Raw genomic sequence first — 14072 nt, 5'->3', positions numbered from 1 at the left:
AACTCTAACAACAACTATACCAACAGGTAGAACAAGAACAGTAACTAACAACAACTCTAACTAACAACAGGTGTAACAAGAATAATAATTGTGAACAACTCTAACCCTAAGCTGTGAGTGTAAGCAGCTCTAACTCTAAGTGCAACAACTCTAACTCTACCTATCACTACAGCAACTCTAAAAACAATTCAAAAGCATGGAGATGGAGCAGGGTTGCACTAGGTAGGGGGCCTCAGAAGGGTAATGTGACAAGCCATGGTGGTGCACATGAAGGAGACATTTCTTTGGAAGTCTCTTCCAGCTTCCTGGAGAAAGAAGGGGAGAAAAACAAACAGGAATTAGGGACAAGGGTCAGCTGAGAGAGAAGAGCTTGAAGAGGACCCAAGTCATCGCTGATCATTGTTCACCATGCATGTACAGCTCCTTCCAGGTGTTTCTAAGCGTGCTCAGAACATTCCCATTTTCATTTTTCATGTGATGCCTCCTGCAGTTGGTGTATGCAGCAAAACTAAAGGCCATCTCTCTAGGAAGCCTGTGGCAGTGTTTGACCACCCTCACAGCAGAGAAATGCTTCCTAGGATCGAGCCTGAACACTCCCTGATGCAGCTTACAACCGTTCCACAGGTGCTGGCTCTGGATGTCAGGCAGGAAGGGTCAGCAGCTCGCTCTCTACTTTGTCCCATATGCAGAATGTGGCATTTGGTTTAGTTCCACTTTGTGTGAAATGCCTCTGAGTATTAGACAGTATGGCCTCACCTAGCATTTCTCCAGGTCCTGAGGTCAGACTAACATGTGTGTACTTCCCTGGCAGCTGCTAACAAGTGCCAAGTGACAAGTGCCTGTGCTGGGGTGGGATTTCTCTCCTGACACACATGTCCTCCCAGGGGCACAGCAGAAACATTGCCTGTCCTCAGAACCCCATCATGAGCTTTGAAGGACGGACAGCAGAGTCTGCTACACACCTGGGCTCCTCCTTCTTCTTGCCCGTATGGATTTCCTTCTCTGCCCAGGCCTGCCAACTCCTTCCAGCTTCTTCTTCTTCTTCCTTCCTGGCTCCTCATCACATCCCTCCTCGGAGGCTGCTCTTCTGTCATGATGGACTTGTGAAGAGCCTGGAGAACTTTCCATCCAATAGCATTGTGAGACAGGTAAAGCCATAGAATGATAGAATCAACCAGGTTGGAAGAGACCTCCAATATCACCCACTCCAACCTAGCAGCCAGCCCTATCCAGTCAAGTAGAGCATGGCACCGAGTGCCTCATCCAGTCTTTTCTTGAAGACCTCAAGGGACGGTGCCTCCACCACCTCCCTGGGCAGCCCATTCTAATGGGAAATCACTCTCTCTGTGAAGAACTTCCATCATCCCCTTGCAGCAGCTCTGCTCTTTATCAAAGCTGCCTTCATTTTACCTGCTCTCCTCAGAGGAGCTCTTCAGGGGATCCCTTCCAGGAGCAAGTGGAGGCACCTGCAAGAGAAATGTTGATTTTTGAGACCTTAGTTGATGTAGCACTTGCTTCCAATTGCTACTTGAGCTCTGGAAGGCAGATCCCATGGGTGGCTTTGCTTAGCTCAGTTCAACTCAGCTCACTTCTGTTGGGATCACCACCCAAAGTGTGATGGCCATCTGGCATCAGCCTTACTCTGCACTTCTGCAGAGCTGTGGGCTGGCAGATGAGCCTGGTTGTCCCTGTGGCAGCAGTGCCACCTTTGAGGGAGGAGGCTTTTGTTGTCATGGTGTGTGTGGACTCACATACCTCTGTGGTTCCTGGCTCTTCCTCAGCTGATGGTCCATCTGAGCCAGGCACCTGCTCCTCTGCAAACAGCTCTCCCTGCAGCTCAATGAGCAGCTCCACCAGCTCTGTCACCTGCACACAGACAACCATTGGTTCCCACCCGGGAGGCTGAAGCTGAGCCAAAGAGCCTTTCCCACTGCTGAGCCTGGCTTCTGCACAGAAAGCTGCAGCTGTGGGGCTGCTCTTCCAGGCAGCTCCCCACCAAGTGTTTGCTGCAGAGAGGAGGCAGGCAGGTTCCTCTGAACAGCAAAGCTCAGCAGGGCCTGCGAGGCTGTAGCCAGCCAGGAAAGGCAGCATACCTTGCTTGTCACCTCCGGTAGCATGTCTAGGGGTGGCTCCTCCACTGGGCTCAGCAAGTTTGGCCCAACACAGATGGCAAGGCTCCTGGCTGTCATCCTGCTGCTGTCCGTGTTGCTGCTGATGTTATGCAGCAGGGACAGCAAGCTCTTGAGGAGAATGAGGTTGGCCTGGGGCAATTTGCTGGTGACCCTGAGCAAAGAGGAACACAAGGTCAGTAAAATGGATGTTGTCAGCACAGGCTGATGGCACCCAAGACCAGCCGCAGGAAGGCTCCCTGCCCACCTCCCTCCCTGCCTGCCCTTCTGGCAGGAATTCCTCGGTGGAGCAACCCCCAGTGTGTGCAGGAATTGCTGCAAGGAGAGGAATGCTTTGGTGTGCCTCTTGCCCCCAGAGCTCCAGCCCTCAGCAGCTAGAGGTGTCTGGCAGCACACACAGCTTGGGCAAGGAGGCCACTGCTGTGCAGGCAAGTGCCAAGCTCTGCCAGTCCCTGAGGAGCAGGCAGGCTGCTGAGCACACTTACTCCTTCAGCGCCGCCAGCCTCGCCTGCCTGCTGCTCTGGTGCAGGGCTCCCATCCACTGCTGGTACAGCTCAGCCTCCAGCAGCTTGGAAGGGATCTTCCGCAGAAAGTCCTGCAATGGCAAAGGCTCTGCCTGAGGCTTTGCCCAGCCCTGGCTCGCCAGCAGCCACTGGCTTTCGGCTCCTGCTCTCACCGGTGCCCATCAGCACCAGAGAGCCCAGAGCTGCTGGGCTGCAGGTCAGCAGGCTTCACCTTCAGGGTGGCAGCCAGCAGGTGCACGGGCTGGCTCTGCAGGGGCACCTCCTGCCCGCTGTCCAGGGCCTCCCGGAGGGCCCCTAAGTCCCTCTTGCCAGCTGCCAGGCGGAAGATCCCTTCTGTGGATGGCCCCCGCTGGTGGAGCAGAGCCAGCAGGTCCTGCAGCAGACAGAGGGAGACAGCTGCCTGCCTGCCGCCCCAGCCCTGCCTGGAGGCTGCTCAGGGGCAGCAGCAAGTGTGGAGGGCTCCACAGCTCTCACTGGTGCAGGACAGAGGGTGGCAGGAGGATGGTGACATTGGGTCGAGCCCTACCCAGAGCCCCTCTGCTGGGGCCACCACTTGCCAGAGGAGCAAGCAGGATGGGGAAGCCCTGGGCAGGCTTTGCTTACCTGGATGGGCTGGGGCATCCTGCCATCCTGGCTGCACAGAGCAGCCAGGGGCTGGCCAAAGAGAAGACCTGAGCCACCACAGCCCGATGGTCTGGGCACATCTACAGTGGTGGCTGAGGTCTCTCTTTGCCTAAAGGGCCAGGGCAGCCTCATTCTCCTTCCAAGAGCCAGCGTCAGGCGCTCACGGAGCGGTGGCCTGGGCAGTGCTGGGACAGGTGGGCTCTGCTGCACGGGCTCAGGTTCATCCCTGCAGAGCAGAGAGCACCAGGCATGAGCAGGGTGGCTGCTGTGGGTCCCAGCTGTGCTGAGGTGTCCCCGAGCCCTGACTGAAGCCTACCTGGAGCCCCTGCAGCAGTTCAGCTGGCCCATGCTGCCAAGATGTGGAGGAGCCTCGTCTGGGATGCAGCAGAAAACTAGGGAAGAACCGAGCTAACCCAAGGATGACAAATGGGGATGCTGGTGAAGAGGAGCTTGGCTCTCCTGCTGCCTCTCCTGTGCCCTCCCTGTAGGCACTGGGGCCGTTGCCAGGCAGCGCCAGGTGAAGGCAACAATAGCCCAACGGTCACTCAAGGCAGGGGTGGGGGAGGGGCCCCGGAGGGCTCTCCCCAGCATGCCCAAGTCTCCCTCATAGTGGTCTCACCAGCACTGGGTACTTGCTGGTGAGGCTTTGCCCAGTGCAGCCCAGGGTACCACTTGCTGCCTTTGGGCAGTGGCACCTTGCTGGCTGCTGCTGAGCTGGGACCTCCATGGCCTTTTCTGCCACCTGATCTCCAGCAGTGCCAGGACACACTGTGCCCATTCCAGTGCTATCCAGAGTCAGGCTCCCTCTCTCTCTGCAGCACTCCTGGGGCCACTGCCATGAGTGTGAGAAAGGCCCAGGCAGCAGCCCAAGTGGAAGAGCTCTCTCCTGTTCTGGGACAGGGTGGCAGAGGATGCACCTTGGCAAGTTGTCCTACCTTGTTGGACAACCTTGTTTTGTCTTCCAACCTTGTTGATTCTATGATTCTATGATTAGGAACTCAGGGACATAAGAGACAAATTGGTCTCAGCTTGCCTTTTTTATTTTCCCTTCCCTTCAAAATGAAAATAGGAGGTTACAGATAGTACTGAAAGTGTTTTGGAACTTCTCCTCAGCATTTTCTGTTTACCAAGTGTAATTTATAATAAATGATGCTGCTATAGAATCATAGAATCAACCAGGTTGTAAGAGATCTCCAAGGTCATTCAGTCCAACCTAGCACACAGCCCTAGCCAGTCAACCAAAACATGGCACTAAGTGCCTCAGCCAGTCTTTGTTTGAACACCTCCAGCCACAGTGACTCCACCACCTCTCCTGGCAGCCTATTCCAATGCCAATCACTCTCTCTGGCAAGAACTTCCTCCTAACACCCAGCCTAGACCTCCCCTGGCACAACTTGAGACTGTGTCCCCTTGTTCTGTTGCTGCTTGCCTGGTGGAAGGATCAACCCCCACCTGGCTACAGCCTCCCTTCAGGGAGTTGTAGACAGCAATGAGGTCACCCCTGAGCCTCCTCTTCTCCAGACTAAGCAACCCCAGCTCCCTTAGCCTCTCCTCATAGGGTTTGTGTTCCAGGCCTCTCACCAGCTTCCCTGGATATGTTCCAGTATTTCAACATCTCTCTTGAGGAGCCCAGAACTGGACACAGTGCTCAAGGTGTGGTCTGACCAGTGTTGAGTACAGGGGCAGCTGGCTCATCTTCAGCTACTATCTCCCAGTACCCCCAGGTCCCTTTCTGCCTGGCTGCTCTCCAGCCACTCTGTCCCCAGCCTGTAATGCTGCTTGGGGTTGTTGTGGCCAAAGTGCAGAACTCTGCACTTGGCCTTGTTCAATTTCATCCCATTGGCCTCTGCCCACCCATCCAGCCTGTCCAGGTCCCTCTGCAGGGCTCTCCTACCCTCCGACAGATCCACACCTGCTCCTAGCTTGGTGTCATCTGCACACTTACTGATGCTGGACTCAATCCCCTGGTCCAGATCATCAATAAAGATATTGAACAGGACTGGGCGCAGCACTGATCCTTGGGTGTTTGATTGTTTTGTTTGGTTGGGTTGTGGTTGTTTTGTTTTGTTTTGTTTTGAGAAGATACTGCTCTCTAGAATTAAAAATTGCATATAAATCACTCAAACAGCATTAATTCCCTTCCACCTTCCTCCCACTCCTCTCCCCTAAACCAGATCTTGCCTTATGCCCAAGGAAGATTGGAGGGTCAGCCAGGGGGCTTAGGAAGCAGGTGGATTAGTCACAAAGATGGCAGGTTAGGTTAGAGAGAGAGAGAAGTTCAGCCCAAAGCCCAGACAGCAACTGTGTTATCTATGTTTTTATTCTTGTTCTTAGACACCTGAGCAAGCCTATGAGTAAAGTAGTCATCATCATTTTTTCCTTCTCACAGCCTGTAACCTAATTCTTCTCACCAAAACATTCTAGCTAGCTTCAAACTAGCACATCTCCATAATTAAAACTGTGCATCATAAAATAGTGACTGCTTTACTATTTACAAAAGCAGTGACTATAATATCTCATGATGCTATCCTCTGAAAGTATTTTGGTGATTTGGCATATTTTAATTAGCTCCAAAACAGCATTCCTCTTGTATCAACACTGCCAGAAAGAAGTTGATACATTTAGAACAACACCAACTGCCTGGGCTTGCAAGCAATAGATGTTTGCGTGTCCTGTAAACTCTCAGCATGTCAAAGATGTCTATTTTGTTCTATTACAAGCTGTCAGAAGTAAAATGTACTAAATAATTCAGGAAAAGCATATATAGTTTTTCTTCACCTTTGGATAGTTACTCCACCAGGTTTCACCAGAGCTTCAAAGCCTTGTTTCTCCCATTTCTAAAATATATCTGGAAGGTCAATGGTGCCTTGAGACTGTGCACATCCATCCATGGCAAAGGCAAAGCAAAACTGCAGCTCAAAACCATCTGGCTGCAACATCACCTCCAAGATCATCCAGTCCAATCTAGCACCCAGCCCTAGACACTCAACTAGACCATGGCACTAAGTGCCTCAGACAGTCTCTTCTTCAACACCTCCAGGGATGGTGACTCCACCACCTCCCTGGGCAGCCCAATCCAATATCAAATCACTCTCTCTGTGAAGAACTTCCTCCTAACATCCAGCCTAGACCTCCCCTGGCACAACTTGAAATTGCATTCCCTTGTTCTGTTGCTGGTTGCCTGGGAGAAGAGACCAACCCCCACCTGGCTACATCCAGCAATGAGGTCACCCCTGACTCTTGGGCTATAGTGGCAAGCAGTGAAGAACAGCAGTTTAATTTAGTGGAACATGAGTTTGTAGTTTCTTTTTTTTTTCATTACCATGGAATCCTGACTCCATCAAAAGTTTTCCATCCTTTGAGGCCCTGGAAACCATATTTAGTCACTTAAGTGCTCTGGTACACCCACAGATTTCACTCCGGTCAAGATACAGATGCTCAAAACATGTGGACCATTGAATTTCTTTACTGGGATAATTCTGGTACTTACCCTGCAGCCATTTCAGCACATGCCTAACAGAATATGAGTGATCAGAACTGCTGAATTAAGAACTGGGGCAAATACAGCCCAGCCTGCATTAGCCCTCAGGAGAGCAGCTTTGCTAACAGCAGTTGGGTTTAGATTTCACATTCTTAGAGAACTCCCCTACTGGAGTACTGCATCCAGTTCTGGTGTCCCCATTACAAGAAGGATGTGGAGATGCTGGACCACGTCCAGAGAAGAGCCACTGGGATGATCAGAGGGCTGCAGCAGCTCTGCCATGGAGATAGACTGAAAGAGTTGGGGTTGTTGAGTCTGGAGAAGAGGAGGCTGCCAAGTGACCTCTTTCCAGCATCTGAAGGAGGCCTACAAAAAAAGCTGGGGAGGGACTTTTTAGGCTGGTTAATTCTGTGAATTCTGTGATTCTGAACTCCGAAATGATGTAGAGTTATATAATTGCTTCAGCTGGAAAAGACCTCCAAGATCATCATGTCCAACAACCAACACCATGAAATATAGATGTCTTCAAGATTCTAGTTCTTCCAAGCTATGGCAAGGGATGATGCCAAAGTGTTTAGCACTCAGGACCAGAATTGTTTGAGGTTCTCTTTCAAAAGGATAAAACATGTTTTCCTATGACAGCATTTGATGTTGTTGTTTTCTCATTGAGAGAGGTTTTAGAAGAAGAAAGAAATGTAAATTAAGCAGTCAATGAAAAGAGTTTTCATTATTTGGAAAGGAATTAGGATGTGAAGAATGTTGTGTTGTGCTCTGGAAAGCACCAAACATCTATTTTGTGTGCTGCTTTTTTTGTGCTGGTTGACTACCTTCAGATGTTCTTCCATTTAATAGAGCCCCTGTAATCACTGTTCATCCAAGCTGGGCAGCCTGGTATCAGGTCACTCTGCTGGTTTTGCCTAAATTGCTGCAGGGATGACATTAGCTCAAGCTTCCACTGATTTTTCACTCTAATGAAGAAATCATTGTGATCAAAATACAACACTTAGAAAAACTTTGCTGTCCAGAGAATTCCTCATAGAAAATGAGACTAGGTGGGCCAGCTGGAATAACCCAATTTCAAACCTAGACACGTGTATGATAGATCCAACACTTGCATTGGGAGCATATGAGTGGTTTGAAGCATAACAGGGAAATCTGTACTAGTGGCAGGATTATGACTAACCATTTTGATAAGAAGCAGGTATCAGTTTAGGAGAGGAAGCAGTGGATCAAATATGGGAAAAGGCAGTAAAGATGACCTGGCTGCAACAAAGTCCTTATTTCTGTTCCTTGCTTGTCCCAGGGCAAAACCAAACCTGGCTTTATGCTTCATGTTTGGAGATAAGCAGAGGGTTTAACACTTCTTCTGAGTGTGCTCTGAGAGAGGAATAGGAAAGTGAATGCAAGCTTCTGCTTCTGCTGCTCAAAGGTGATTATACTGTCAGAGCAACATCTCCTGATCCGAAATTTCCCAGATGCATAGAACATCTGTAGACTAATACAGGGGCTGGCATCAGGGGGATCATTTCTACTTGTTCATGTTAAGGCTTGGGACTCTTATATTATCTTCAAATATGACCCAAGCTAAGTAAGCCATACGGCTTCAAATAAAGGTCAGTTTTAATACTACTTACAATGTGTTTCCTGTCAGAGATGAAAAATATTAACTGTCAGACATGAAAAGTGTAACTGTCCCTTAACATGAATATTGTTATCTATATTGAAATCTATCACCTCTCCTTCATTAAGTACAGTTAATTCATAGCCACTCTATTTGGCCAGGTGTTGCTTTAAATCAGCTGCAACTACCTGAAGGGATGTTGTAGCCAGGTGGGAGTTGGTCTCTTCCACCACGCAAGCAGCAACAGAACAAGGGGACACAGTCTCAAGTTGTGGTGGGGGAGGTCTAGACTGGATGTTAGGAGGAAGTTGTTGGCAGAGAGAGTGATTGGCATTGGAATGGGCTGCCCAGGGAGGTGGTGGAGTCACTGTCCCTGAAAGTGTTCAAGGAAAGCCTGGATGAGGCATTTAGCACCATGGTCTAGTTGACTGGCTAGGGCTGGGTGTTAGGTTGGCCTGGCTGATCTTGGAGGTCTCTTCCAACCTGGTTGATTCTCTGATTTGCTGTCATTTTAATGATTTATGATACTAATAGAATGCAAATCTATTAGTAGAAGACCTCAACTCCTGACACATGCATTTGCTCATGAGTATCCTTGATAGTAATTTTCATGGCATGGTATCTTTTTCCTCTCTTTATTTTTCCTCCAGTGATTTACTGGCATTAATGATAACCTACACAAGATGTTCACAAAGAATTGTGAAGAATTGATTAGTTGTTTATTATTATTCAGAACTCTGCAGCACATTGATATTTTTCTTCAGATTCCAAATCTGGTTTTCCTCTTGTAAACTGCAAACAATGCCAGAAAATTATACCAGCATAAAAAATGATGCAAAAAATTATTCAGAGTAAGGGGAAATGAATGTTTGGAAATTACCATCTGTTTATGGACAGTTATTGGAGAACATGAGGGAGAAGTTGAGTGTAGTTGCTGCGCATCGCTGTACAGGCCAAATGTGAAGACCCAACCAGTGAGCCAGTACCAGGATGCTTCTTTTATTAGAAGAGCTCTACCCACGCAGGAAGCCAATAGGTCATGTTTAGTCATCAGGCAAAAGTCATGAAGCAAGTGAAGACTGAGGCAATAGAATAAGGGAAAACCAATTCCTGTAGAAGAAGTCTCACAGTATCACAGTTATGCCTTTTCCAGCCATCTCACACAGGGCTGTGTTTGCAGGTTCGCGGCTCCAGCCTGTGCAGGGCTGTGCCGGCAATGCAGGGGCCTGGGCTCTGTCTCTGCGGGAGGGACGAGTCCCTGCTGCGCGCTGCAGGCAGCTGGAGAGGCTGAGCGGCAGGCTGCGGCTCGGCTAGCTGCGGGCTCGGCTTGCTTGGGCCTCCTAGCTTGGTGCTTTGAGGTGCTGCAACCTCGGCAGCGGCTCTTGATACTTGTCCGGGTGAAACCAGGCAAAGTGCTCAGCATCAGGGCCAGCAGCTGTAACAACAACTATACCAACAGCTATAGCAAGAACAAGAAGTGTAACAACTACAACTCTAACAACAACTCCAACTACCAACAGGTATAACAAGAATAACAAAATTGTAAAACCTATAAACCTAAACCAGCTCTAAGTGTAACAACTATAACTAACTGTAACTGCAAGTCTAAAGGAACTATCTGAAGCCATCAGTATACCTACAACTATCACTGTACCAACTCTCACAACAACTACACCAACGGGTAGAACAAGAACAATAACTGTAACAAGGACTCTAATGAACAACAGGTATGACAAGAATGATAATTGTCATCAACTCTAACCCTAAGAACAACTATGAGTGCAAACAGCTATAACTACCTGTAACTATAACAAGTCCAAAATAAGAAGTCACCTCTATACCTGCAACTCTCACTGTTAACAACTCTAACAACAACTATACCAACAGGTAGAACAAGAACAGTAACTAACAACAACTCTAACTAACAACAGGTGTAACAAGAATAATAATTGTGAACAACTCTAACCCTAAGCTGTGAGTGTAAGCAGCTCTAACTCTAAGTGCAACAACTCTAACTCTACCTATCACTACAGCAACTCTAAAAACAATTCAAAAGCATGGAGATGGAGCAGGGTTGCACTAGGTAGGGGGCCTCAGAAGGGTGATGTGACAAGCCATGGTGGTGCACATGAAGGAGACATTTCTTTGGAAGTCTCTTCCAGCTTCCTGGAGAAAGAAGGGGAGAAAAACAAACAGGAATTAGGGACAAGGGTCAGCTGAGAGAGAAGAGCTTGAAGAGGACCCAAGTCATCGCTGATCATTGTTCACCATGCATGTACAGCTCCTTCCAGGTGTTTCTAAGCGTGCTCAGAACATTCCCATTTTCATTTTTCATGTGATGCCTCCTGCAGTTGGTGTATGCAGCAAAACTAAAGGCCATCTCTCTAGGAAGCCTGTGGCAGTGTTTGACCACCCTCACAGCAGAGAAATGCTTCCTAGGATCGAGCCTGAACACTCCCTGATGCAGCTTACAACCGTTCCACAGGTGCTGGCTCTGGATGTCAGGCAGGAAGGGTCAGCAGCTCGCTCTCTACTTTGTCCCATATGCAGAATGTGGCATTTGGTTTAGTTCCACTTTGTGTGAAATGCCTCTGAGTATTAGACAGTATGGCCTCACCTAGCATTTCTCCAGGTCCTGAGGTCAGACTAACATGTGTGTACTTCCCTGGCAGCTGCTAACAAGTGCCAAGTGACAAGTGCCTGTGCTGGGGTGGGATTTCTCTCCTGACACACATGTCCTCCCAGGGGCACAGCAGAAACATTGCCTGTCCTCAGAACCCCATCATGAGCTTTGAAGGACGGACAGCAGAGTCTGCTACACACCTGGGCTCCTCCTTCTTCTTGCCCGTATGGATTTCCTTCTCTGCCCAGGCCTGCCAACTCCTTCCAGCTTCTTCTTCTTCTTCCTTCCTGGCTCCTCATCACATCCCTCCTCGGAGGCTGCTCTTCTGTCATGATGGACTTGTGAAGAGCCTGGAGAACTTTCCATCCAATAGCATTGTGAGACAGGTAAAGCCATAGAATGATAGAATCAACCAGGTTGGAAGAGACCTCCAATATCACCCACTCCAACCTAGCAGCCAGCCCTATCCAGTCAAGTAGAGCATGGCACCGAGTGCCTCATCCAGTCTTTTCTTGAAGACCTCAAGGGACGGTGCCTCCACCACCTCCCTGGGCAGCCCATTCTAATGGGAAATCACTCTCTCTGTGAAGAACTTCCATCATCCCCTTGCAGCAGCTCTGCTCTTTATCAAAGCTGCCTTCATTTTACCTGCTCTCCTCAGAGGAGCTCTTCAGGGGATCCCTTCCAGGAGCAAGTGGAGGCACCTGCAAGAGAAATGTTGATTTTTGAGACCTTAGTTGATGTAGCACTTGCTTCCAATTGCTACTTGAGCTCTGGAAGGCAGATCCCATGGGTGGCTTTGCTTAGCTCAGTTCAACTCAGCTCACTTCTGTTGGGATCACCACCCAAAGTGTGATGGCCATCTGGCATCAGCCTTACTCTGCACTTCTGCAGAGCTGTGGGCTGGCAGATGAGCCTGGTTGTCCCTGTGGCAGCAGTGCCACCTTTGAGGGAGGAGGCTTTTGTTGTCATGGTGTGTGTGGACTCACATACCTCTGTGGTTCCTGGCTCTTCCTCAGCTGATGGTCCATCTGAGCCAGGCACCTGCTCCTCTGCAAACAGCTCTCCCTGCAGCTCAATGAGCAGCTCCACCAGCTCTGTCACCTGCACACAGACAACCATTGGTTCCCACCCGGGAGGCTGAAGCTGAGCCAAAGAGCCTTTCCCACTGCTGAGCCTGGCTTCTGCACAGAAAGCTGCAGCTGTGGGGCTGCTCTTCCAGGCAGCTCCCCACCAAGTGTTTGCTGCAGAGAGGAGGCAGGCAGGTTCCTCTGAACAGCAAAGCTCAGCAGGGCCTGCGAGGCTGTAGCCAGCCAGGAAAGGCAGCATACCTTGCTTGTCACCTCCGGTAGCATGTCTAGGGGTGGCTCCTCCACTGGGCTCAGCAAGTTTGGCCCAACACAGATGGCAAGGCTCCTGGCTGTCATCCTGCTGCTGTCCGTGTTGCTGCTGATGTTATGCAGCAGGGACAGCAAGCTCTTGAGGAGAATGAGGTTGGCCTGGGGCAATTTGCTGGTGACCCTGAGCAAAGAGGAACACAAGGTCAGTAAAATGGATGTTGTCAGCACAGGCTGATGGCACCCAAGACCAGCCGCAGGAAGGCTCCCTGCCCACCTCCCTCCCTGCCTGCCCTTCTGGCAGGAATTCCTCGGTGGAGCAACCCCCAGTGTGTGCAGGAATTGCTGCAAGGAGAGGAATGCTTTGGTGTGCCTCTTGCCCCCAGAGCTCCAGCCCTCAGCAGCTAGAGGTGTCTGGCAGCACACACAGCTTGGGCAAGGAGGCCACTGCTGTGCAGGCAAGTGCCAAGCTCTGCCAGTCCCTGAGGAGCAGGCAGGCTGCTGAGCACACTTACTCCTTCAGCGCCGCCAGCCTCGCCTGCCTGCTGCTCTGGTGCAGGGCTCCCATCCACTGCTGGTACAGCTCAGCCTCCAGCAGCTTGGAAGGGATCTTCCGCAGAAAGTCCTGCAATGGCAAAGGCTCTGCCTGAGGCTTTGCCCAGCCCTGGCTCGCCAGCAGCCACTGGCTTTCAGCTCCTGCTCTCACCGGTGCCCATCAGCACCAGAGAGCCCAGAGCTGCTGGGCTGCAGGTCAGCAGGCTTCACCTTCAGGGTGGCAGCCAGCAGGTGCACGGGCTGGCTCTGCAGGGGCACCTCCTGCCCGCTGTCCAGGGCCTCCCGGAGGGCCCCTAAGTCCCTCTTGCCAGCTGCCAGGCGGAAGATCCCTTCTGTGGATGGCCCCCGCTGGTGGAGCAGAGCCAGCAGGTCCTGCAGCAGACAGAGGGAGACAGCTGCCTGCCTGCCGCCCCAGCCCTGCCTGGAGGCTGCTCAGGGGCAGCAGCAAGTGTGGAGGGCTCCACAGCTCTCACTGGTGCAGGACAGAGGGTGGCAGGAGGATGGTGACATTGGGTCGAGCCCTACCCAGAGCCCCTCTGCTGGGGCCACCACTTGCCAGAGGAGCAAGCAGGATGGGGAAGCCCTGGGCAGGCTTTGCTTACCTGGATGGGCTGGGGCATCCTGCCATCCTGGCTGCACAGAGCAGCCAGGGGCTGGCCAAAGAGAAGACCTGAGCCACCACAGCCCGATGGTCTGGGCACATCTACAGTGGTGGCTGAGGTCTCTCTTTGCCTAAAGGGCCAGGGCAGCCTCATTCTCCTTCCAAGAGCCAGCGTCAGGCGCTCACGGAGCGGTGGCCTGGGCAGTGCTGGGACAGGTGGGCTCTGCTGCATGGGCTCAGGTTCATCCCTGCAGAGCAGAGAGCACCAGGCATGAGCAGGGTGGCTGCTGTGGGTCCCAGCTGTGCTGAGGTGTCCCCGAGCCCTGACTGAAGCCTACCTGGAGCCCCTGCAGCAGTTCAGCTGGCCCATGCTGCCAAGATGTGGAGGAGCCTCGTCTGGGATGCAGCAGAAAACTAGGGAAGAACCGAGCTAACCCAAGGATGACAAATGGGGATGCTGGTGAAGAGGAGCTTGGCTCTCCTGCTGCCTCTCCTGTGCCCTCCCTGTAGGCACTGGGGCCGTTGCCAGGCAGCGCCAGGTGAAGGCAACAATAGCCCAACGGTCACTCAAGGCAGG

General features: G+C 51.2%; 3 protein-coding genes across 3 annotated transcripts in view; 1 reads left to right on the top strand and 2 right to left on the bottom strand.

Annotated features, from left to right (window-relative positions):
* TRPC6 (transient receptor potential cation channel subfamily C member 6) overlaps window positions 1–14072 on the top strand; it is an 88569-nt gene that overhangs the window by 27548 nt on the left and 46949 nt on the right. The gene's annotated exons all lie outside the window — the stretch shown is intronic.
* LOC135193222 (T-cell activation Rho GTPase-activating protein-like) lies at window positions 27–3625 on the bottom strand. The gene is made up of 9 exons (XM_064176785.1): window positions 3594–3625; window positions 3257–3503; window positions 2865–3026; window positions 2615–2724; window positions 2094–2283; window positions 1756–1866; window positions 1411–1466; window positions 963–1120; window positions 27–305 (listed from the first exon to the last, which is right to left on the bottom strand). Exons 1-9 carry the CDS (start codon window positions 3623–3625, stop codon window positions 178–180), a joined length of 1194 nt encoding a protein of 397 aa, XP_064032855.1. The 3' UTR covers window positions 27–177.
* On the bottom strand, window positions 10293–13865 carry LOC135193219 (T-cell activation Rho GTPase-activating protein-like). The gene is made up of 9 exons (XM_064176776.1): window positions 13834–13865; window positions 13497–13743; window positions 13105–13266; window positions 12855–12964; window positions 12334–12523; window positions 11996–12106; window positions 11651–11706; window positions 11203–11360; window positions 10293–10545 (listed from the first exon to the last, which is right to left on the bottom strand). The coding sequence occupies exons 1-9, from the start codon at window positions 13863–13865 to the stop codon at window positions 10418–10420; spliced, it is 1194 nt and encodes a 397-aa protein (XP_064032846.1). The 3' UTR covers window positions 10293–10417.

Source organism: Pogoniulus pusillus, chromosome 3, assembly GCF_015220805.1.
Source record: "Pogoniulus pusillus isolate bPogPus1 chromosome 3, bPogPus1.pri, whole genome shotgun sequence".
Lineage (NCBI taxonomy): Eukaryota > Metazoa > Chordata > Aves > Piciformes > Lybiidae > Pogoniulus > Pogoniulus pusillus.
This window is presented reverse-complemented; position numbering and strand designations above follow the sequence as displayed.

Coding starts and splice junctions, on each gene's coding strand:
- LOC135193219 (XM_064176776.1), bottom strand. CDS start 13,865: ATGGGCCAGCTGAACTGCTGCAGGGGCTCCAG. Junction 12,965..13,104: donor TGCTGGCTGCCACCCTGAAG/GTGAAGCCTGCT, acceptor TTGCCATTGCAG/GACTTTCTGCGGAAGATCCC. Junction 10,546..11,202: donor AAGAAGAAGGAGGAGCCCAG/GTGTGTAGCAGA, acceptor TTCTTTCTCCAG/GAAGCTGGAAGAGACTTCCA.
- LOC135193222 (XM_064176785.1), bottom strand. CDS start 3,625: ATGGGCCAGCTGAACTGCTGCAGGGGCTCCAG. Junction 3,027..3,256: donor GGATGCCCCAGCCCATCCAG/GTAAGCAAAGCC, acceptor TGTCTGCTGCAG/GACCTGCTGGCTCTGCTCCA. Junction 2,284..2,614: donor AGGCTGGCGGCGCTGAAGGA/GTAAGTGTGCTC, acceptor CTCTTTGCTCAG/GGTCACCAGCAAATTGCCCC.